Genomic DNA, 25317 nt, shown 5'->3' with positions numbered 1-25317 from the left:
AATATCCCAGAATTGGAAAAGTAGTCATTATGTTTGGTTTAGCTTATTTTCATATTTTTATTTTTAAAATCCATCCAAATTAAAGTTCAGCATTTCCCAATAGAAGAAAAGAAAAAGAAGGCAATTCCTTTACATAAAAGCCCAAAGAATAAATTCAGCATCCTCTAAATTAAATTTGGGATTTGACTTTTTAGAGACTGAATGCCTAAAATCCTTTCCTACAAGTCATAAAGTTTAGTCATCAGACGGGACACAATTATGTTTCCTTTAGACTTTAAACAAATCAAATATATGCTGTCTGGAAAGAAGAGGTGGAAATAGAAAATAATTTCAATATAATATTGTGCTCTGAACACAGACTTGTCCTCAGACAAAATAAGTGAAGTTGGTATCCATCTAATACGCAGCATTCTTTTAACATTTCTAAACCTAAGTTCTTCCAAATCATAGAACCCTGTTTTCAGATCCTACATTTACACTAAAATACAAATGCTAATCATAGTTTAAAGTGTCACTTTCAGAATATTCTCAGATCTTAGCTCACACTAAGAGTCAAAAGACCTGGGTTGAATCCTAACTCTGCTGCATCTCAGCTGTTAGACCCTAATAAAATGGTTTAAACTCCCTAATCTTTAATTTACTTATCTGTAAATTAGATACACTACCATGTATCATCTAATTTATGTAAGTTCATCACAGTCCTATACAATTGTTAAATATTAACATTAATATTATATGCTAAAAATTGTTCTACTACCTTGGAAAGGGTAAGATTTTTCTCCTCTGTAAATCATCACAAAAGGGCCACTATCACCCTAAAATCAACAAACCACTTAGAGACCGAGCCAGATCACCTTCAATTAGTCTAAGATTTTATTAGGCTTATTTCTGGTCTTGAAGCTATAGGAGTTACTCTAGTTACACAGTATTTCACAGTTATTCAAGTTATTGCTGTTCATATGAAGAACAGTTGTATGTCCCTACTATACAAAGTATAGCCCAAAGCAATAAATAATAAAAACACAATGAAATATTAAGTTAATGATTCTATTGTTTTTAAATGAATTTTGACAGATGTTAAATAAATTAATGTTTTACTTGACACAGCACAGTAAACATTAGAGGATTAGAATTGCTATCAATTACAGAAAAAGAAAAAAGAAATTTCTAATGTAATCCAGCAGCTCAAATATTCTTTTTTGTTAATTTATTGGAGTGACATTGGTTAATAAGATCATATACTAATAGGCTTCCGTGTACATTTCTATGATACATGATCTGTATATTGCATTGTGTGCCCACCATCCAAAGACCAATCATCTTCCATCACCATATATTTGGCCCCCTTTACCCTTTATTACTAAATAAAATCTAGCCCCAAAAAATCTTGAAATGCTTTGCTAAGAATCAGCCAAGAAGTCATCTGGGAAAATGTCAGGTGAGGAAAAATTCTGTCTACTTATCATCACCTCCATTCCACCAATTAGCAGCGTATAACTCTACTTGTTACTGGAAAGCCACTGACAGCACTTGAACACAGGAGTGTCTGTCATACAAAGAAAAAAACATTTACTAAATAATAAAATCAGTAAGTGTCCCTCCCTCACTACTGGAGAAACATCACACCATCTATTCCCTTGAATTTCAAAACACAACAATCATCCCTTGTCAATCAGCTAAATAGCTAGTGCCTACCCAGCCGGCATGGCTCAGTGGTTGAGCTTCAATCTATGAACCACGAGGTCGGGGCATATGCCTGAGTTATGTATGGGCTTGATCCCCAGTGTAGGGAGTGCAGGAGGCAGTCTATCAATGATTCTCTCTCATAATTGATGTTTCTCCCTCTCCCTCTCCCTTCCTCTCTGAAATCAATAAAAATATATTTTAAAAAATGTCGAGTATCAGACCATATCTCTCTACCCCAATAATGTCTACTGTTCTTGAAACTTATGAAGGCAGTTCACTGTTCAAATTGTCAAACTGTTGTAGTTTATACCCCTCCATGCTTTGATGTGAGAGAAGGTAGGAACTCACAGAAAGTTCAAAAAGGGCTCAGCCAGAGTGGCTCAGCAGGTGAGCGTTGATCCATGACCAGGAGGTCATGGTTTGATTCCCGGTCAGGGCACATGCCCGGGGTTGTGGGCTCTATCCCCAGTAGGGGGAGTGCAGGAGGCAGCTGATCAATGATTCTCTCTCATCATTTATGTTTCTATCTCTCTATTCTTCTCCCTCTCTCTCCCTCTAAAAATCAATAAAAATATATTTTTAAAAAAGTTCAAAACGGTCCAGCAACAAAAATTTCCCCTTTCAGTCATCACTGAAAGGATGCTTAAAGAGGATTTAAAAGCTTTAATAGTACAAATAAATACCTAGTTATTCATACAGGAAAGCCAATTACTAATATTTATAGGCATGTGGGGGAGGAAAAAAAGGAATACAAGGGGCTTCCCAAAAAGTTACTTTTTCTATGATCCCCACATTCTTTCCCCATTTTTAATAGCAAAATTCAAAATTTACTTTTTATGTGTGTCTACAGAAAATGCTCCCTTCTTTACAAATAACCAAAATTAGGCATTCAGCAATGTATTTTTTATCTTTAGTGAAGCAGAAATGGACAGTCATTAGCAAAAATTTAAAAATTCACAATTTTTTTCAACATCAGTTTTATCCTAATTGATATTTCTGATCCATGCTAACAGATGAATATTTCTTCTGGGGCAGGTGTTACAAGATGTCGAACAAACAGCAGCAACAACAATAATAAACTAGCTACCTCATTTAATGAGCACTTATTTTATAGAATAAATTGTTCTAAGCATTTTATGTGCATTTTTAACCCATTTTATCTTAAAAAAACCCTATGAGATTAGTAGTGTCATTATCCTCATTTTATAAATGAGGATTCTGCTGCTCAAAGAAGTTAACTTGTCAAAAGTCAAACCATACAGCTGGGATTTGTAGTCCCCTCCAGAGTCTCCACACTTCACTATCATATTATACCAAACTAGAGGCCCGGTGCACAAATTCGTGCACAGGTGGGGTCCCTTGGCCTGGCTGGCACTCAGGGCTAACTCACCCGGTCCCAATTGGGGCATATCAGGGCCAGCTGGGGGGGGGAGAAGGACCACAGGAGGTTGGCTGGCTACAGGAGGTTGGCTGTAGGAGCGGACTGACCACCAGGGGGCAGCTCCTGCATTGAGCGTCTGCCCCTGATGGTCAGTGTGCATCATAGCAACCGGTTAACTGGTCGTTCAGTCATTTGGTCGTTCAGTCCCTTAGGCTTTTATATATAGAGACTAGAGGCCCAGTGCATGAAATTCGTGCATGGGGAGGGGGGTCTTCTCGGCCCAGCCTGCACCCTTTCCAATCCAGAACCCCTTGAGCGATGTCCAACTGCCGACTTAGGATCCCAGAGATCGGGCCTTCACCGGCAGTCGAACAATCCTCTCACAATCCTGGACCGCGGGCTCCTAATCACTCACCTGCCTGCCTGCCTGGTCACCCCTAACTGCCCCCCCCCCCCCCCCCAACAGACCTGATTGCCCCTCACTGCCTCTTTGTGCTGGCTTGATCACCTCTAACTGCCCCCCTGCTGGCCTGGTTGCCCCTAACTGCCCCCCCCCTGCCGGCCACACACATATACACATACTACAGTATGTTTGAGAACCAAACTGCATAGTCATATTGAAAAATACTTTAGTGATCATCTTTCCAGTCCCTCACTTAACCATCATGAAACAGCCACCAGATAGGATGTACTAGCCATTATTAATTATGCACAACCATTACATTCCTTTAAAATGGCAGACAAAAATTAAAGCAGCTGAATTGCACTATGATAAAGCAACCTAAAGTTCCTAAAAAGAGAATTTGGGTTTGTGAATTCAACATGACTGGTCACCATTAAACTAACCTTTCTTTTTGTCTGTTTGTTTAGTTTTCATCAAAACAATAATCTGGAAATTTTCCAAAAAAATATAATAAACATTTGTGTAGTGACACACTATCACTAAAGCTACTAGGCTAACATTTTAACTGAAGAGTCAAAGGAACTTTTCAGCTCCCAAGTACATAAAGATCAATTTATTCTTTAATTGCTGGGGTCCAACCCCAGCAGGTCCAGGGGTTCCCAAAGGTGTGGACGGAGTCAGCGAAGAAGGAATGACACGAAGACAGCCTTCAGTTGATCAGCAGCCTAGTCAGGACCTCTAGCCAGGATCTCCAGCCAAAGTTCTGGTCGGAGTTCTGGTTAGGACCTGATGAGGATCTGATGATGATCTGAAGTTTATTGTCTTGTTACATCCGTATTTATACCAGCCGATTTTAATCCTGTCAATTTCTATTACAAAGGTTAGGGCGTTTCTTATCTCAATTCCAGGGAGTAAAGATTATGTAGCTTAACTACCCGCCTGGCACTTAATTAAGGGGTTGTATCTCCTCCCTAACCTCAGGGAAAAATCCCCACCTGGGGAAACAACCTTTCTCGGAGAGGTGACCTTGGTTAAAACACATGGTGCTAAGGAGAGCAAACATATTAAGAACACTATGCTATATATGCCAGGTCCCTTGAAACATATGCTGTGCAGATGTTTCTTTCCTGCAGCGACTGTGTCAAGCAGCAAGGATGGACCGGCTTCCAGCATTTAATATTAGAGAGAAGTTTAAATGGAAAAATGGACAACAAAACAGACATTCCAGAATCAATACATTCAAAGGTTACTGTGCTTGGGGTACTGGGATGAGGGATTATTTCTAGTAACATGTTACAGTTAAATCACCAAATTATTCAAAAGTAACTATAACATAAATATAATCATAAATATAACATAAGAAAAGTATCATTATAAAAGTACAATAATGCACCATCAACTTACCAATTCAATTCCCTGTGGAAAAGGTGTATCATCCCAGTCCTTCTGTGGAAATCTCTGGATTATTTTCCCCAGACCTGCTCCTGACCCTATTAATAAAATCAAAATAAATGGGATATTATAAAATCTGAATACTCATTATATTAATACTTATTTATAAATGAATGTTTGTTGAATAAATTGATATATTGATTAAATATGTTCAAGATTTAAAGGACACAAAAACATTTACCTTCTAAACATAATACTGAAATGACAGGCAATTATATCCAACAGACTCTCAAAAGTAACATATATATGAAAAGCTAAAAAAAAAAATAGACAGAAACATTAAAATCTAGAGTCTCTATCACACCATGGGAGTAACTGCCTTTGTTCCCAATAAGGAAAGCAATCTTCTCAGTATCTCAAGTTGAAACTTTAAAAGAACTTTTCAATGGAGGCAAAGTACTTTTAAGTGACAAAATGGTAGCTAGCACTAAGCTTCAGTTATGGGTCATAAGCAGTATTATGAGTAAAATAAAGACTTTTACAGTGGCCTGGGAACTTGACTATTGTCTAGGCCAGTAATGGCGAACCTTTTGAGCTCGGCGTGTCAGCATTTTGAAAAACCCTAACTTAACTCTGGTGCCATGTCACATATAGAAATTTTTTGATATTTGCAACCATAGTAAAACAGATTTATATTTTTGATATTTATTTTATATATTTAAATGCCATTTAACAAAGAAAAATCAACCAAAAAAAAGAGTTCACGTGTCACCTCTGACACGCATGTCATAGGTTCACCATCATTGGTCTAGGCAGAGTTTCTCAACATCAGCATTACTGACATTTTGGGCCAGATTGTGTGTTTATGGGAAGGTTGCGGGGAAAGGGTCTAAGTCCTGTGCATTGTAGGATGGTTAGTAGCATCCTTAGCCTCAACCCACTAGATGCTAGTAGCATCCTATCACCACCACCAAGTGCCACCACTTGTCTGTGCCATTATTGTTATAAAATTATCCTGGGACACTAAAGAATGGATTGACTTATTCTTGAATCTTGGGGATGTAATCTGTGAGTAATTTGGGAATGGAAAGTATATGTTAGCCCTAGCTGGTTTGGCTCAGTGGATAGAGCATCAGCATGTGGATTGAAAGGTCCTGGGTTCAATTACAGTCAAGGGCACATGCCAGGTTGTGGACTTGATTCCCAGTAGGGGGCGTGCAGGAGGCAACCAACCAATTATTCTCTCTCATCATTGATGTTTCTATCTCTCTCTTCCTTCCTCTCTGAAATCAATAAAAATCTATTTTTTAAAAAAAGAAAGTATATGTGAGGTCTAAACTGCTTTTTGCTACACTTTTTAAAGAGCTTCATGAGTTGGCATATTTTACTTTGTGTCCCAGCTTACTATGAAGTGAAAGCAACATTCTGATTATATGTACATCTAACTTAAGTAAGCCTGTAACACCTGATTCAAATTGTTAATATATGTTTTCCTACCTTCTCTGTTAAATTTTTTTAATCACCCATTATCATCCTTCACTCTGATCCCTGTACATTTAACTTCCTCCTTACCCCTCACTTAGAGTTTAAACACTTTATGGCCATATTTTTACCTATAAAGATAAATAGAAAGTTAAGTTAATTTTACTAACCAACTCAGTACTATGCTCTAAAACTGGTCACATTTGAAAAAGGCAAAATAAAAACATTCTCAATTAAAGTTAACAACTGTTGCAGTACAGTAACTCCTCATATATCCATCATTATAGGGAAATGCAGGATTTCATTAAGAGTAAACTAAACTCGCCCTAACAGGTTTGGCTCAGCGGATAGAACATCCGCCTGCGGACTTAAGGGTCCCAGGTTCGACCTTGGTTGCGGGCATATCCCCAGTAGGGGGTGTGCAGGAGGCAGCTGATCAATGTTTCTCTATCATTGATGTTTCTAACTCTCTATCCCTCTCCCTTCCTCTCTGTAAAAATTCAATAAAATATTTTAAAAAAGAGTAAACTAAACAAAAAGTGATGTATCACACGCATTCATTTTTCATCCACCTCAAACATCACCACTTCTGATATCTCAAGCAGAACTAATTCAAAAAATGGCTAGGTACTGGAAATACACACACGAAAAAGACATGGCCCCCATCCTCAAGGAACTCATAACCTATTGGAGAACAAGCAAATAAACTGATAACTTCAGTATATCATCATAAGCACAATGATAGAAGGGAACCAAATCTAGTCTAGCAGAAAGACCATGGAAAACTTTCTAGAAGAAAAGACAGCCAGCTTTTTCTTTCAGCACCATCTTTGTATCCACTAGCATACCAAATGCCTGGCACTTAGTTCATACAGAGTTAAATGTTTATTTTAATAAATTCATTACTACTGACAGAAATTGTTTTAAGCTTACATCTCCCTGTCTTTTTAAACAGAGATAAATGCATGTTTTTTAGCTCATCATATTTAATCAGGTGTTCCTATATTTTCTGTTTAGTTCTGAAAGTCATAGCTAATATATTTTAGGCTCTTAAAATAGTTTATCATATTAATTTTTACTAAATATAAAAATATATGTTAACTGCAAATTTTTTCAAATATATAAAAATATAAAGAAGAAATCACCCACATTCCCATACCTGAGGAGAATTACTGTTAACATTTTGGACTATTTTATCCTAGGGATGAAATAGGGAGGTTTTGTTAACATGTACTTTTTCTACAGAATTGAGGTCATACTAAACCTGGCTTTATATATTGGTGTAGTACTTAATATTTTACAGTGGGCCTTTGCTGTAGTATGTACATTGTCTAGTTTCTCACTATTATAAATAATGCTAAATAAGGCCCTTTATATATAAATACTTACCCTCATCTCACTTTTCCACAGAAAAAAGAATTCTTGGAAATACAACTACTGGGTTAAAGAGTATGAAAATTTTAAAGATCACACAAAGCCAAAGGGCCCACCAGAAAGACATTTAACAATTTTTTTTAACATTCTGTGTATAAGAATGACACTGGCATTTTCACTACAGCCTTACCAACAACTGTTATTTTAAATTTTTACTTGTTTTAATTATTGCAAATTTGACAGATAAAAAATTCCTCTCTGGCAGGAGCATAACTTTCAAAAGTCTCTAGAAGCAACGTATTATTTATGGATTTCCCAATAATATGCAGTGTTTCAAAAACATGAAAGTTTAGTTTGAAATGGAGATATAACATTTATAAATGCACACAGAAATATGATTCATGGTGGTAAGACTTTCGGTTATATGAAAATGAAAATTAGGTTAGAAAAAAAGCAACAATAAAATGGTAGATTGATATTTCACTGCAAATAAAATGTAGAGAGAGCTACAATAACTTGGTTTCCAAATATGTAAATTGCTGGAGCTAACAACTGTTGAGGAGCTTATGAAAGTACTCTGCAAAAGTAAACAAATATTTTCTGAATATTGCTTCTTGATTTATAAGCATTTAGTCTGAACGTTTAAACATTTCCCAAGTTCTTATATTTTATATGATAACTATTTTTAAGGCAATAATGGTTGTATTTAAAAATTCCGAGAAGATGACTTTTTGTATTGAAGAACAAGGAACAATGAGGGAAGACTGTTTCAGAGTCAGGTGCCCAGACACCTGCGCACTGATCCTTATGTCCAGAGGTGAAGCTGGTCATGTCAATCAGAGTGGCTGTAAAAGCAGCTTCTATCTGTATTACATGGGTAGGGGGAAGGGAGAAATTACTCAAAAGAAAGGGGACCATTTCCTAGAAAGAAGGGGTGCTAGGCGGCAAAAGATTGTCCCCTGCATAGTATGCAGCTGACTTGAGAGAAGGAAGGAGCAGTTATTAGTCAGTGCCTTCCTGTTGTTGTTGTTTTTCGGACCCTACTCTCCTACCCCATTATAAAATCAAGAAATATAATGGCCAAATGGAGTTACTATATTAAAAGGGGGGGGGGGGGGGGGCAATCCTTGGCAAGATACCAGAACATTTGGAAATGGCTTTCTTTGAAAGAAAAAGTAGATATGCTAGACAAGCTGCCCAAAACAAATTTAGACAGGATGAGGAAATACTGGTGCGGCCAGGCACACTTTTCCCTCCTTTATGTTTGGTAACCCACTTTCCCTTGGGTCCTGGAAGAGCTATCAGGCTACCCAGGCCAATCACTAGGATTAGCAACTGACCTAAGATGAGCCAACCATCCATTACCCTCGTGGCAGGTTTTCTAGCCTTGGCCAATGACTCCAGAAGAGTCAAAAAGTATTCTCTGGGGTTGCTAACTAGTATACTGTTGGTGTGAAGTTGCCAGTAGCTAGGTGGAAGAAGTAAATCTACAGAAGAACTAAGAATATCATAAAAATGTACACTTAAAACCTGTATGATCCTATTAACCAATGTCACCCCAATAAATTTAATTTTTAAAAAAATAATAAGTAGGGATTAATTAGGTGGAGAAATAAAATATAGTACTCTGCTCTACACAAAACAGGATGCTTAGTATTTGTTGACCATAACAATTGACAAAAATTATTTAATTGACTTCTATGTGTGTTACAGTGTAGATATACCAAGTATATACAGGGGTAGGCAAAAGTAGGTTTACAGTTGTGAGTATGTGAAAGTTTATTCTTGTGTTATTATTTATTAACTATTGTGTCATTTATTTGTATTACAACTGTAAACCTACTTTTGCCAACCCTGATGTAGAAAGTTTGTTTAAATATAGACTCTGAACTTTAAGAAATGCTTCTCTAATGCATAATTCACTAAATCTTTTTCTATGATGTTTATCTAAACAACTAGTTCAGAAGTTATCTACACTTGACTTGTCTTATGATGTCCATCTGCCCACACTCCTCTAACAAAATGGCAAAGTCCACAGTTCAAGGAAGGGCAGCAGCCATGCTCGTACTCCTTCCACCAGCCAGAGAGAATTACTAAATCACTTATTTGGTTATTACATTTACTGTTGTTTGTCTGTCTCACTTCACTAGAATGAAAACAATGAATTTTGGCCTGCTTTGTTTACTGATGTGTCCTACCCAGGCACTTAGAATAATTCCTGGTATATATTAGATACTTAATAGCATGCTGTTGAACAAATGAATGGGGCTATAAGGTGGGTAAGGACAACTATAAACTGGCAAGCAACTTATGACCAGAGTGACCTAGACAAATCAAATTCCTCTGCTAGGGAATTCTGAATTTATTTTAAAAAGGAAGAAACTGAATAAAGCAGCCAAAAAGACACATAACGACGTGCTGTTGTGACAGAAAGGGGTCATGTGTAAAACCGAAGTTACAGAGCAGCAGAAACTCTTGGCCAAGACTTGCCAGTAGAAACAAGCTAACCGTATACACGTGTAGAAAGAAGCAGAGGTACCACAAGAAAGAAACCATGCAGCTGCCTAGGTTCTACCTCCAGTTCACTCTAGCAGCATTATAGTGTCAAACTTCCTATGACATTCCTTCCTCTGAAGCTGGGATGGGTCTGTATTCCTTGTCACTAAAGAGTCCAAACTGGAGAGCACTGTAAGAAGTACAATCACACTGGTAAAGGGTCAGGACACAATTACATTTAAAAAAAAAAAAAAAGATTTAGTCAGAAAACTTACACTAATGAGAACTTTCTCCAAATATCTGAAGAGCTATTATACAGAAGAAGATAGTGTGGAGAAGACTAGAGCCAAAGATATAATTCAGAGGATATATTTTGATTCAGTATAAAGGAAGAACCATTTGAGAAGGAGAACGATCAAAAAATAGAATGGCCGTAGCTGGTTTGGCTCAGTGGATAGAACGTTGGCCTGCGGACTGAAGGGCTCCAGGGTTCAATTCTGGTCAAGGGAACATGCCTGGGTTGCGGGCTTGGTCCCCAGGTAGGGGGCGTGCAGAAGGCAGCCAATCAATGATTTTCTCTCATCATTGATGTTTCTCTCTCTCTCTCCTTCTCCCTTCCTCTCTGAAATCAATAAAAATGCTTTTAAAAAAAATAGAATGAATTGCCACAGAAAACAATGATCAGACTTAAGTTTCAGTACAAGATACATATTTCTGTGGTCTGAAAAACCAGGCCAAATTTAGAAAGTCTGACAAGTAGACTATTACATAGTTCATTTATTCAACAATAACACTATGTGAGGCCTTGCATTAGGTGCCAAGGAGAGAAGCATAAAGCTTGTTATAAGAATATTTAGGACTTGAACTGAGTTTTTTGAAGTGCAAATACAAGGGCAGATACAGCACAGTATCATGACAGTAAAGTTTTGGAAAGAAAACAATATTGTCTAGAAATCAAGTCATAAGTCTAATAAAATCAGAAATAGAAAAACTTAAAAAAATCCACCTGTCAGAATGGCTATAATCAACAAATCAACAAACGACAAGTGCTGGAGAGGATGTAGAGAAAAAGGAACCCTCTTGCACTGCTGGTGGGAATGCAAACTGGTGCAGCCACTGGTATTCCCTCTGGTGTTTCCTCAAAACACCACAGTATGGTGTTTCCTCAAAAAACTAAAAATGGAACTTCCATTTGACCTAGTAATCCCACTTCTAGGAATATATCCCAAGAAAACAGAAACACCAATAAGAAAGGATATATGCACCTCTATGTTCATAGCAGCACAATTTACAATAGCTAAGATTTGGAAACAGCCTAAGTGGCCATCAGCAGATGAGTGGATTAGAAAACAGTGGTACATCTACACAATGGAATACTACGCTGCTGTAAAAAAGAAGGAATTCTTACCATTTGCAACAGCATAGATGGAACTGGAGAGCATTACACTAAGCAAAATAAGCCAGTCAGAGAAAGATAAATATCACATGATCTCACTCATTTGTGGAATATAATGAACAACATAAACTGTTGAACAAAAATAGAACCAGAGTCATAGAAGCATCAAACATACTGTCCAATCTATGAGGGAAGGCGGGGGGTGAGGGGGGTAAGAGATCAACCAAAGGACTTGTATATATGCATATGAGCAAAACCAATGGACACAGACAGTAGGGGCATGTGCTGGGGGATATAGGCGGCTGGGAGAGGTCAATGGGGGGAAAAGGAGATTTATATAATACTTTAAACAATAAAGAATTTTTTTTAAAAAAGAATGTCCACTAGAGGGGAGGCAGGAGTGGGTGGGTGGTTGGTTGGGGAGTGATAAACCGGGGAATTTATATTCATATATGGACATAGACAATAGAGTGGTGAAGGCCTGGGAGGGGCAAGGGCAGGGTGGAGGGGATCAATGGGGAAAAGCAAACAAACAAAACAAACAAAGGGGATATCTGTAATACTTTCAAGAGTAAAGAAAAAAATTGTTCACTATCATGATTTTAATTCAACATTGTACTGTAAGTCCTAACCACTGCAATAAAGAGAAAAAAAATACATAAAAGCCATACGGATGGGAAAAGCAGAACACTGGCTCTATTTGCAGACAACTATGAAAAATCTTAAGAAATCTAAAAAGAAAATATAAGCACTAATAAATAAGTTTAGCAAGGCCTCAAAGGGTCAATATAAAAAATGATTGTATTTCTATATACTAGCAATAAAAGTTTAAAATACCATATGCCATAGCATCAAAAACCACGAAATAGGGCTGTTAACAGGTAAATGGAGAAATAAATTGTGGTGTATCCATGCAATGGAATATTATTCAGCACTAAAAAAGAAAAAACTGCTGATATTCGTACAACATGGATAAATTTCAAAATAATTATGCTGAGCAAAAGAAGCTGAATATAAACAAGAACATACCACAGGATTCCATTCATACGAAATTTCAGAAAAGACAAATCTAATCTATAGTGATAGAAAGCAGATCACTGGTTGCCCAGGGCTAAGGATGGGTATTAGGGATGGATATGAAAAAGGGTATGCAAGCAAACTTTTTAGAGTGATAGACATTTTTTATTTATTTATTTTTTCAACTGGTTTTAGAGGGAAGGAGGAAGGGAGGGAGGAAAGGAGGAAGGGAGGGAGGGAGGGAGGAAAGAACATTGACTGGTTACCTCCTGCACACGCTCCTACCAGGGATGGAACCTGAAATCTTTTAGCACACTCCAACCAACTGAGCCACACTGACGAGGGCAAAAAAATTTTATTTTTATTGCAGTGGTATTTATATGAGTAAATAATTGTACTACTGGAAGAAGGCAATCTGGGAGAGATACATCTTTGAATTTTGCTTATAGTTAGAATGGAATCTATCATAATCAATGAAAGATGAAAGAGTCCTGGCATAACTTATCTATAATGTATACTTTACTCTTATAGTAGTTCATTCTATATTTGAACATACTCTTCTAGTCTATGTTTGGATAGGTACTGTGACAAAAATGTGCAGTATCTCAAGCAACCTATTCAACTTTTATATTATTATCACAGAAGACCTTTGAGAGAAACTTTTAATTATATAGAAAACTTTTAATTATGCCATGCGTACTATCATAATCAATCAAATTCTTTTTATTTCAAAAATAGTGCTAAAGATATGAATATAAACTGAGAAGACAACGGTATCTGTTAAAAAATTAAGTAACATAACCTTAGTTTGGCTCAGTGGTTAGAGAGTTGGCCCAAGACTGAAGGTTCGCAGGTTTGATTCTGGTCAGGGGCATGTGCCTCAGTTGCAGGATCAATCTCCAGGTCAGGGCTCATGTGAAAGGCAACCAGTCGATGTGTCTCTCACATCAATGTTTCTCTCTCAGTCTCTCCCCATCCCTTCCACTCTCTCTAAAAATCAATAGAAAAAATACCTTCAATTGGGGATTAACAAAACAAAAAATTCAGTAACATAATTATTTCTCTCTCTTCTTTAGCTCTTTTTATATATACCTTTTGGGTTTTAATCATGAAGTACTTAGGTATCTTTAGATGAATTTAAATAATTTTAAGCTCTTTCTAAGCCCCAGAAGATCGAAAATGTATTGAGTTATTAAATGTACTAGGTTCATGTCTACAAAATAAAATCTTCTTGGAAATATGGTTTTAAAAGATAGAATTAGTTAAGATTAGGTCTTACTGGATTAGGGTTGGCCCCAATCCAATGACTAGTGCCCCAGTAAGAAAAAACAGATACAGACAAACAGGGAAAACGCCATGTGAAGACAAATGCAGAGACTGCCCCAGCTTACTTCCTGGTGAGAATTTCAAGGCTTCAGAACAGGAAGGGGAAATCCAAGTGTAGTCCAGTAGTACAGTGAGCTGAAGCAATGAAGTTGGTAGTCCAGGAAAATCAAGGAAGTTAGAATTCACAGGGTGGCATCCCAAAGAAAAGAGAGATTCATGGGAAAAGAGAAGTAAGTCCAAAGATCTGCAGAGGGTCTGAGTCTTTGAAGATCTGTGTATTGATTAGTATTTGAGTATACTAAGAAAACCAGGTAAGGCCAGGGAATAAACCCCATGAAAGAAACAGAAAGAATGATCCCCAGAGATCACACAAGGCTAGGAATAATTTGTATTTGCAACAGCCAAGAGTAAAACTAACTTAATTCCCTGGGCTTCAGGCAGAGAATTCAGAAGGGTATTGCCTCGGTAGGGTAGAAAACTCAACCCTAGACTAAACACTGCTGTGGGCCCATCCACCGAACAAACGAAAACCAAGCCTCAAAAAAAAATAAATAAATAAAGATATTTCCAAGTGATTTAATTACATCCCAGGACAAAGTTCAAGAATATTTGTAGTAACACAAAAATATAACATCCAGCAAAAAAATACCAGGCATGAAAAGAAACAGAAAAGTGTGAGGAATACTGAGAAAAAAAATCAATTGATTGAAACAGACCTCAAATTGACACAGATGATAAAGTTAGTAGATAAGGACATTCAAAGTTAATATAACTGTGTTGCATATTTTCAGGAATAGAGATATGACAAATACATTGAATAGAATTAATGAATTAGACACTACAAAAAAATATTTAAAAAACCTGAAGTTTAACAACAAGAATTCTCCAAAATGAAATACAGACTGAAATATGTATATTTATATATATATTTACATATATATAAAAATCTAATTATCAGCTCTACAAATGCCAAACACACACACATAACTACACACACACACACACAGATGGAGACAACTACACCAAGGCACATCTTAGTCATACTACTTTAAAAAGATATAAAGAGAAAATCTGAAAAAAAAAAATGGAGAAAAAAGACATTATGTTCATAGTAACAAAAATAAGAATAACAGCAAAATTCTCATAATAAACAATGCAAGCTAGAAGACAGTGGTGTCATAACATTAAAAGGAAAAAAAATGTCAACTCAATATTTTAGGTCCTGTGGGCCTGAGATTCTCCTCCCCCACCAAGAAACATCAGACATCCCAACTTGGGCAACATCTTCTGCCAAGTAGGCAGCACCAGCATGGACCAGTGGGGGAAGGAGATAAAACTATAACACCACAAAAGCTCTGAAAATTAAACTGCCACTGGAATATCAGCTCACAAAAATAGATCATGGTCCATATGGTAAATATAAACAGAATGACTAAGTTAAAGGCCAAAATGTCAAGGAAGTAATAATAAAAAAAATCACCCATCATACCAGGAACCATAAAAAATCACACCTGAATGAGAAGGACAATAAACTAATACCAGCACAGACATGAATCAGATGTTGGAATATCTGACAAGGATTTTGAAATAGCTGTCATAAAAATTTTTCAACAACCAATCACAAATTCTCTGAAACAAATAAAAAAATAGAAAATAGCAAAGAAACAGAAGTTATAAATCAAACAGAAATTCTCAAATTATAAAATATCTAAAATAAAAATCTCAGTGGATGGGTTCAATAGTATAACAGAGATGGCATAGCATAAAACTAGTGAACTTTGGGACAGATCAATAGATTTTAGCCAATCTGAACAACTAAGAGAAAATAAATCAAAATATAAAGAACAGAATTGTGGGGACTCGTGGGACCATAACAAAATATCTAATATTCATATTACTGAAGTACCAGAAGGAGAAGAGAGAGTGGGACTGAACAAATATTCAAAGATAATGGCTGAAATATTCTCAAATTTGGCAAAGCACCAAAAAAATTTCAAGTTGACTGAACCTCAAACAGGATAAACTCAAAGAAATTTGCACCAAGACACATATCATTACTAAACTCCTGAAAACTAAAAAGAAAAAAAAAATCTTGAAAGAAGCCAAGAGAAACAACATATTGCCCACAAGATAACACCAATTCAAATGAAAGCAAATGTCACACTAAAAACCATGAAGGTAAGGAGAAAGTGGCCCACCACTTTTAAAGTACTTAAAAAAAGAGCTGTCAACTATGAATTCTATTTCCAGCAAAACTATCTTTCAGGAATGAAGGGAAAATACAGACATTCTCAGATGAAGATAAACTAAAAGAATGTGCCACTAGGAGACCCATTCTTAAAGAGCAGCTGAAGGGAAAATGTTCAAACACAAAAGAAATGCTAAAGTAAACAAAGCACTACTAGAGCATCAGGAAGGAAGAACAAAAGACAGCAAAAATATAGGTACAGGAAATAAATTATCATGCTCCTCATGAGTTTTATATTTCACATCTGATGATTAAAACAAAAATTATAACAATTCAATTCAATGTTTTAATACCTTCTACATTATCCCCAAACAACTGTTCATCCTCTGCTTTAATAGCTCTAAGTAAAAAGGAAATAACTACTTCCCAAAGTACTAGAAAGTTCTTCTGCATGTTGAAATATTTGTTCAGAATCCAACTCTCTGTAGGACTGGGGTTTTATTTTTGCTAAGGTCAGTCACCTGAAATCTAGACCCAATCAACATGTATTGTGCAGTTATTATACAGGAGGCATTTAATCCTAACAACCTATGGGAAAAAAAACATTAATCTCAATTGTACACATAAAGAAATAAACTTACATATCAGGTAATATTTCCAAAGTCACACTGTATAAATACTAGGTGTACCAGTTAATAATATGGATTTTTTTTCAATAGATGGAGTTACACATATGTTGACACATATGTGATTTGATATGTATGCTATTTTGTTGTATTGACAACAAGCTTCAAAACTTCATATGTCAAATTTGCTGAAGGTGTTAACATCATAGATATTTTTACACTTAAAAATGTCGAATTTCGTGCCAAAAAAGAGCATTTGTGGCAAGTTATAATTCATTACTATATTTTGAGAAAAAGTGCTGCTGAATACTTCGGGAAGTTTATGGTGAACATGCTCCATCTCAAGATACTTGTGAACGCTGGTTTAAACGCTTTAAAAGTGATGATTTTGATGTGAGAGACAAAGAATGTCCAGGTCAACCAAAAAAGTTTGAAGACCAACAACTACAAGCATTATTGGATGAAGATGCATGTCAAACTCAAAAACAACTTGCAGAAAGATTAAACATTGCTCAGCAAACAATTTCCAATAGTTTACAAGCAATGGGAACTATTTTAAAGGAAGGAAAATGGGTGCCACATCAACTGAACGAAAGACAAGTGGAAAACTGAAAAGTCATCAGTAAAATGTTGCTTCAGAGGAGAAACCAAGATGGCGGCATAGGTAAACACCAGACAGTGCTGCCTCGCACAACCACTTCAAAAATACAACTAAAAAGCCGAACCGGTTTGGCTCAGTGGATAGAGTGTCGGCCTGCGGACTGAAGGGTCCTGGGTTCGATTCCGGTCAAGGGCATGTACCTTGGTTGCGGGCGAATCCCCAGTGGGGGGCGTGCAGGAGGCAGCTGATGGATCTTTCTCTCTCGTCAATGTTTCTAACTCTATATCCCTCTCCCTTCCTCTCTGTAAAAACCAATAAAATATATTAAAAAAAAAAATACAACTAAAAGACAGAACAGACATCATCCAGAACCACAGGAAGGCTGGCTGAGTGGAAATTCTACAACTAAAAGGAAAGAGAAAAGCATACCGAGACTCAGAGGAGGTGCAGTGCGGAAGTAAAATACAAAGGTTCGGAGGTGCATGCAGAGAGGGCTGGCGGCTGAGGACACGATTGTCTTTTTCAATGGGGAGGGAGTCTCAGGCTCTGAGCTCCAGTTCTGGGCTAGTCTCTGGGGACCAAGACTCATATGGGAGAAACGGGACTGTCTGGCATTGGTCGGAACTCGAGGGCAGCTTTCTCTCGGAGGCACTCGCAGCGATTGCCAGGGCCTCTGAGGGCAGGACTGAGAGCAGCCATACTGCTCGCTCGGCCCACCCTGTTGATCCCCTGGGACCTGCCCCGCCCAAGCCATGCAGGGAGGCTTTTGCATATGAAAGGCCCAGCCCTTTGTAATCTGAAAATTACTTAAGAAACTGCAGCTGCCCCAAAGCCCCAGGGCAACTTGCATTGCTTTACAGCTGGCTTCTGCTGGGTAGCCTCAGGCAGAGGCTAGATTAGCACCTCCTTAGATCCAAGAGCCAGTGTACTCAATGGTCAGAGTGGGACCATCCAATTACAACTCCTCAGATCCATAAGGGACACACTCAGGGAGCAGACTCAGTGAGCACCAAAGCCCCACTGAAGCAAGTTTTGCCCCAGAAGGGTGTCTTCAGCACAGAAGTTCTCCCACCATAGACACAGCTGATTCTCACAGCCAATTGGCCTGGAGGTCAATTCCTCCCAGTGTTACCTACAACAATCAAGGCTTAACTACAACAAGACTGTGCACAAAGCCCACAAGGGGGTGCACCAAGAGTGTCTACCTCAGGTAATTGGGGAGGCTGAGCCACTGGGCCCTTTAGGATACCTAGCACAGAAAGCCACTCTATCGACACAGCGAAGCATAAAAAATGCAGAGACAAAGAAACAGGACACAAATGACAGAAATGGAGGAAAGCAAACTGCTGGATATAGAGTTTAAAACACTTTTAAGGTTTTTCAAGAATTTTCTAGAAATCGCCGATAAACTCAATGAGACCCTCAAGAAATCTAGTGAGACCCTCAATGTTGTGATAAAGGACCAACCAGAAATTAAGCATACACTGACTGAAATAAAGAATATTATACAGACTCCCAACAGCAGACCAGAGAATCGCAAGAATCAAGTCAAAGATTTGAAATATGGAGAAGCAAAAAACACCCAACCAGAAAAGCAAAATGAAAAAAGAATCCAAAAATACGAAGATAGTGTAAGGAGCCTCTGGGACAGCTTCAAGCGTACCAACATCCGAATTATAGGGGTGCCAGAAGAAGAGAGAGAGCAAGATATTGAAAACCTAGTTGAAGAAATAATGACAGAAAACTTCCCCTACCTGGTGAAAGAAATAGACTTACAAGTCCAGGAAGCGCAGAGAACACCAAACAAAAGGAATCCAAAGAGGACCACACCAAGACACATCATCATTAAAATACCAAGAGCAAAAGACAAAGAGAGAATCTTAAAAGCAGCAAGAGAAAGAGACTCAATTACCTACAAGGGAATACCCATACGAATGTCAACTGATTTCTCAACAGAAACTTTGCAGGCCAGAAGGGAGTGGCAAGAAATATTCAAAGTGATGAATGCCAAGAACTTACAACCAAGATTACTTTATCCAGCAAAGCTATCATTCAGAATTGAGGGTCAGATAAAGAGCTTCACAGATAAGGAAAAGCTAAAGGGGTTCATCACCACTAAACCAGTATTATATGAAATGCTGAAAGGTATCTTTTAAGAAGAGGAAGAAGAAGAAAAAGATAAAGATACAAATTATGAACAACAAATACACATCTATCAACAAGTGAATCTAAAAATCAAGTGACTAAATAATCTGATGATCAGAATAAACTGGTGATTATAATAGAATCAGGGGCATAGAAAGGGAGTGGACTGACTATTCTTGGGGGGAAAGGGGTGTGGGGGATGCGGGAAGAGACTGGACAAAAATCGTGCACCTAATCATTCTAGGACAGCGGTGGGGGGTGAGGGCGGAGGGTGGGACGGGAACCGGGTAGAGGGGAGCTATGGGGGGGAAAAAAGAGGAACAACTGTAATAATCTGAACAATAAAGATTTAATTTTTTAAAAAAAAATGTTGCTTCAACGGCAGGAAAGAAAGTCTATTTATAATTTATTGTCTAAAGTTTTACATATGTCTCCTTTTTCCCCAATTGACACCCACCCCCACCCAGCCATTCCCACCCCTGGCAAGCCCCCACTGCCCCAGTGTCTGTGTCCATTGGTTATACTAATATGCATGCATACAAGTCCTTTGGTTGCTCTCTAACCCACCCCCTAGTCTTTTTTTGCATCAAATTGTGACTAGCAATGAAAAGTAGATTTATTTTCAGAATCCCAAACGCACAAAATCATGGGCTGATCCAGGTCAACCATCAACATTGACTGCAAGGCCAAATTGCTTCTGAAAGAAGACAATGCTCTGCGTGTGGTGGAATCAGGAAGGTGGGGTGTATTATGAGCTTCTAAAACGAGGTGAAACTGTTAATACTGATCGCTGCTGACAACAAATAATTAATTTGAACCATGCTTTGATCATGAAACGACCAGAATGTTCCAGAAGACACGGCAAAGTAATTTTGCTTCACGATGATGCACCATCACACACTTCAAAACCAGTTAAAGACACGATAAAAGATCTTGCCTGGGAAGGATTAACCCACCTGTCGTATTCACCTGACCTTGCTCCTTCAGATGACCACTTGTTCCAATCGATGGCACACACACTTTCTGAGCAGCACTTCAAAACATATGAAGAAGTGGAAAAGTGGGTCTCTGAATGTTTGCCTCAAAACAAGAAAAGTTCTATTGGGACGGTATCCACAAATTACCTGAAAGATGGGGAAATGTGGCTAGCGATGGACATTACTTTGAATAGAGCACTTTTGATGTTCCTCTTGAAATTATCGTGTTTTCTTTGATTACAAAATCCGCATTATTAACTGGTGCACCTGGTAAGTGGCAGACCACATATGTGAATCCAAGTCACCCTAAACCTAGTCCTCAAATGCTTCTCACCAATAGCTGGTGTCATGGTGTCAACTGGCTCTTAAACCTCTCCTCAGGGCAATGTCCTCCCTCCTCTATGCTTATTCCAACTACCTTTGTGATCACTTCAAATGTCTCTATCTACCCTTGAAGCTTTCTGCTTGCCTGACTTGCCATCGTTAGTAGCTGTACTGTGACAGGGCAGATAGGGAGAACTGCCAAAATTAACTCTTCTTTCAACACAGAACTTAATCTGGGTATGTCTGTAAAAAATATGTTTAGTTCTAGGCCCTGACTCTCTCCTATTCCTCCTATTCTACTGAAAGAAACCTGACCATTCCAGGACAAGCACAGAGATACAATACTTAACATTTTCTGTTCTCAATGTAACAGCTAAAAATAAGCTCTCAACCCTCTCCCACAAATAATGCTTCAAGTGCTTAAAGCCAATCATTGTATCTTCTCAAAGTTAAATATGATTTCCATTTCCCTTCCCATCTCAGTCACTCTACTAAGTCCAAGGGTCTTTCTATTTCTCAAAACACCACTACAACAAAGACATCAACAGTAATTATGAATGAATAGAAATAACCCAAAATATAACTATCTTCCCACAGTAAATATCTTCAAATTATTCTAAGCAAATCCTCAGACATACATATATACCACTGAGTCTTGTTTTAAAAAGAACACTACATTGGTAATCAGGAGATATAAGACTTGTCTTAGTTCTATCTCTAACTAACAACCTTATGCAAATCCTCTTACATCTCTGAGTCTTAGTCTCTCACCTATAACGTCATCTTCGGTCCTCTGGGCTCTGAAATTCTATGCATCCTAAGCATCAGAAAATATGAAATACAAACATCTTACCACTAGAGGGCATAAAACTATGGTTGCCAACCTAAAAATTAGACAAAAATCTCCTCCAGATAGTGTATACCAGGCAAACTATATTCATTTAAATTATATGAATTTAAATTAAACCTCAATAATTTGTCTGCTGGAAAAGAACTCCAGGCTACGGCTCAAACACTGTTATCTTTTAGGGCTAATTAAAGTTTTCTTAAACCAAACTGACTATCACAAAGATATGCTTACTGTGTAAAACTGAGGAAGAGGCATGAAGAAGTAGAGCAGAAAGAACATAGGTGGAGGGAGAGTAGAAGAGAGGAGAAGAAAAAGAAGCAGTTGGAGTTTTGTTTTTATTTGGTGTGGGGGAGGCTGGGGGTTATGATGTTAAATTTCTGCAGTATATCTGTGTCTTTCAAAGTATTATAGAAATATATTACCATTTTACCACAGAATATTTAGCCCCTGTTGATAGTTCAGCAGAAAGTAATATTCCCGCATAAAAACTTCAGACAAATTTCATAGGAACAGCTTTAAAATACCAATATGTTAGCAGTAACTATAACATCAATCCTTTCAAAATAAAAAGAGAATTGCAAATATAGAAAACAATTCTTCTGTGACTGTATCACTTTTACTATTTTTTAAGTATTCCTCTAATTAAGATTATTATGAACAAGTGCTTAGTTTAGCATAAGAGTTTTAAAATAGAAAGTTTTTAAACTGGGGAGAAAAGTTACTGATTGAACAACAGCGAAGGTCATCATGTCCATCTTCCTTAAACAAAGGTTCCTATTTGTTGTGTAATGCAACTAGGCATGATGCACATACCTTTCTCATTAAAACTCACCCAATGTGTCCCTATCAATGGATTCCCTAACCGTAGTCAAAAAAGAAGGCAGAAAAATCTCTAAGTTTTAAAGCGTCTCTAGCAACCTGTGCTGTGCCTTGCAAATCAATCAGGCTTTTAAAGAATACAGATGCCAACCCTAACCGGTTTGACTCAGTGGATAGAGTGTCGGCTTGGGGACTCAAGGGACCCAGGTTTGATTCTGGTCTCGGGCACATACACAGTAGGGAGTGTGCAGGAGGCAACTGATCAATGTTTCTCTCTCATTTATGTTTCTAACTCTCTATCCCTCTCCCTTCCTCTCTGTAAAAAATCAATATATTTTTTTAAAAAAATAAAGATGCCAAATTTCTTCTTCCCAAAGAGTTTAAAAGCATGTCTTCTATCTACAATGTTCCCCCTTCACAAATTCATATTTTTCGCATCTCTAATTTCCTATCCCCAACTCAAAGTTCACCTTTGAGCAGAACTAAAGTAAAAATAATCCAAGCCTTGTGTTTTCTGCTCAACTCTTCTCAAAAAATCAAACTTTCTGTCCTGCAAAAAGATTTAAACAAGTGATAAGATCATTAAAATATACATTACCACAGGTTGTTTTTCCTGAGGTTTCATTCTCCTGAAAACAAACACTGCCTTCTCCTACATAAAACAATCTTTCTCAAGCTCCCAATGCCATCTATACCCCCTATCGAACCTTTATACAGACACAACAAATTAATCATGACCAAAATGGGATTTCCCATCACTTCAACTAAACTGGCATCTTCTCCTCCTGCATTCCCTATTTCAAAGAGTGGCATCTTATCCACCTAGGCATTCAGTCTCTCATTTAGGATTAGGTTCATCAGCATATGACAGAAAACCTAAAATAGAAGTGTAAGCAAGATAGGAGTTTATTTCATTTCATATAAAAGAAGTCTAGGAGTTCAGAACTAATGCCAGAGCTATAGGCTCAGGATCCAGCTTCTTCAGGTTCACCACTCTGTTATCTACTGGGTTTGGGCCTCCTGTTTTAGTATGTCTGTTAGAGCTCCAAAGAACATGTCCATGTTTCAAGTAGAAACTGACAAAGGCACAGATTATTGGAAGAGAATTCCTAGAAGGACAATTTCATTTATGTATCATTGGCAAAAACCTAGTCACTTGGCCATACCCAACTGAAAGTGACGATTACACCGCTAGAGGGAGAGAGATTAGGAGGCAACTGGCACTTTCTACCACAGTCTGTCCATTAGACTAACAAGTGGCAACACCTCGTGCAGAACCATCTGTAACGCAGGAAGACAGGGAACTCCCCAGGAATAAAGCCACAGGGAGAGAGAGCCGTACAGAGAGTCTTTTGCTCGTGCAACATACATGTGCCTTCAGTACCTGCATCTTGCCCAATCCCAGATATAGCACTTCTATTTAATGATGGAATGCTGTCCACTAGGCTTAGATGTCTGCATAGATGGCTCATGTAACTGGTACCAAGTATTTGAACATTTGTCCTCTATCAGATATGACAGCAAGCCTGTGTCCTTTTTTAAAAGTAGAATATTTGCTTGCCAAAAAGGATATATAGCTTAGCTCCAAAATTGGGGGAGGGGAAACGGAGGAGGGCTCACTGATTCTTCTGTCAAAGCTTGCAACAAGCTCCATATAGCAACCGAAGGGCAATTTTATGAAGTACTCAGAAAAGGGGTTGTGACAGTACACTTAAATGTAGTACCTGAAACCAAGCCCAAAGAGACCCACCAGTTACTATACTTCCTTTTGGTAGCAGTGAATATAAGATGCAGTAGCTTGTCTTTTATTTCAGAAGAGATAGCTCAACATATTTCAAAATGCAGTAACCTCAGAAACTTCACCTGAAGTGTCGGATAATTAAAATTTTTATGCACTGCCATTATCTGAGTCTTTACAAAGTACCTAGGGAACCTGCTAGTTCTCTCTCTCAAAGTCCTATCAATTAGCATGATGTCATCACTGGAGGGGGCCCATGCAGTACACTGAGATGGCAAAATGAACAAAATCTCTATAGACTAAACTATGGTGCAGAGCTAAAAAACTGACCTATTCATGAAGGCAAAATGGTGACAGTATACTACATTGTTGGCTATGTCTAATGTTTTCTGGTGTGTGTGTGTGTGTGTGTGTGTGTGTGTGTGTGTGTTTATTTTTTTAAAGGCATTTGATAGGTCAATAGTTAACCACCAGGTGCCAGGGTCTGCTTCTAGTGAAGAGACCACATGTGAAGCATGGCTGTACAAGGTGAGGTCATAACACCTTTAAGCAAGGCAGATCCACTCTCAACAGTCAAGGAAAGAGGGGTTGCTTCTGTTGGCAAGGGAGACTTAATAAAAATTATAGGATAAGGATACCTAGAATCATCCAAATACTCTCAGTGTCACCATTCTAATATTGGACTCATACTCTTTCCCAATCACTGTCCTAGCTTATTCTTTTTTTTTAATAATATTTTATTGATTTTTCACAGAGATGAAGGGAGAGAGATAGAGAGCTAGAAACATCGATCAGCTGCCTCCTGCACAACCAAGGCACATGCCCCCGACCAGAATCGAACCTGGGACCCTCCAGTCCACAGGCCGACGCTCTATCCACTGAGCCAAACCGGTTAGGACTGCCCTAGCTTATTCTTAAGAGACCTGATTAGGCTGTGGCTTCAACCCATATTGTAGTTCAACAACTTGTTGCATTGGACTGGAAGGCACAAGAAAGTCTCTCTTTTTCTACAGGATGATTCAGGTAGGACCCTGTGACTAAGTTGGGATACCAATGTGTATCTGCCTTACTGCGTTTTGTGAGTATATCTAAATAC

General features: G+C 37.9%; 1 protein-coding gene across 5 annotated transcripts in view; it reads right to left on the bottom strand.

The window, feature by feature from the left end:
• The window catches only part of SBF2 (SET binding factor 2), a 341532-nt gene that overhangs the window by 287174 nt on the left and 29041 nt on the right, over positions 1-25317 (bottom strand). For all 5 annotated transcript variants that reach the window (XM_070425317.1, XM_070425313.1, XM_070425315.1 and 2 more), the window contains exon 2: positions 4875-4960. In XM_070425317.1, coding sequence (XP_070281418.1) covers positions 4875-4960 — 86 coding nt within the window. The remainder of the gene's footprint in view (positions 1-4874; positions 4961-25317) is intronic.

Source organism: Myotis yumanensis, unplaced genomic scaffold (assembly GCF_028538775.1).
Source record: "Myotis yumanensis isolate MYYU_CA2020_CCGP unplaced genomic scaffold, mMyoYum1.0.hap1 SCAF_10, whole genome shotgun sequence".
In the NCBI taxonomy this organism is placed as follows: domain Eukaryota; kingdom Metazoa; phylum Chordata; class Mammalia; order Chiroptera; family Vespertilionidae; genus Myotis; species Myotis yumanensis.
This window is presented reverse-complemented; position numbering and strand designations above follow the sequence as displayed.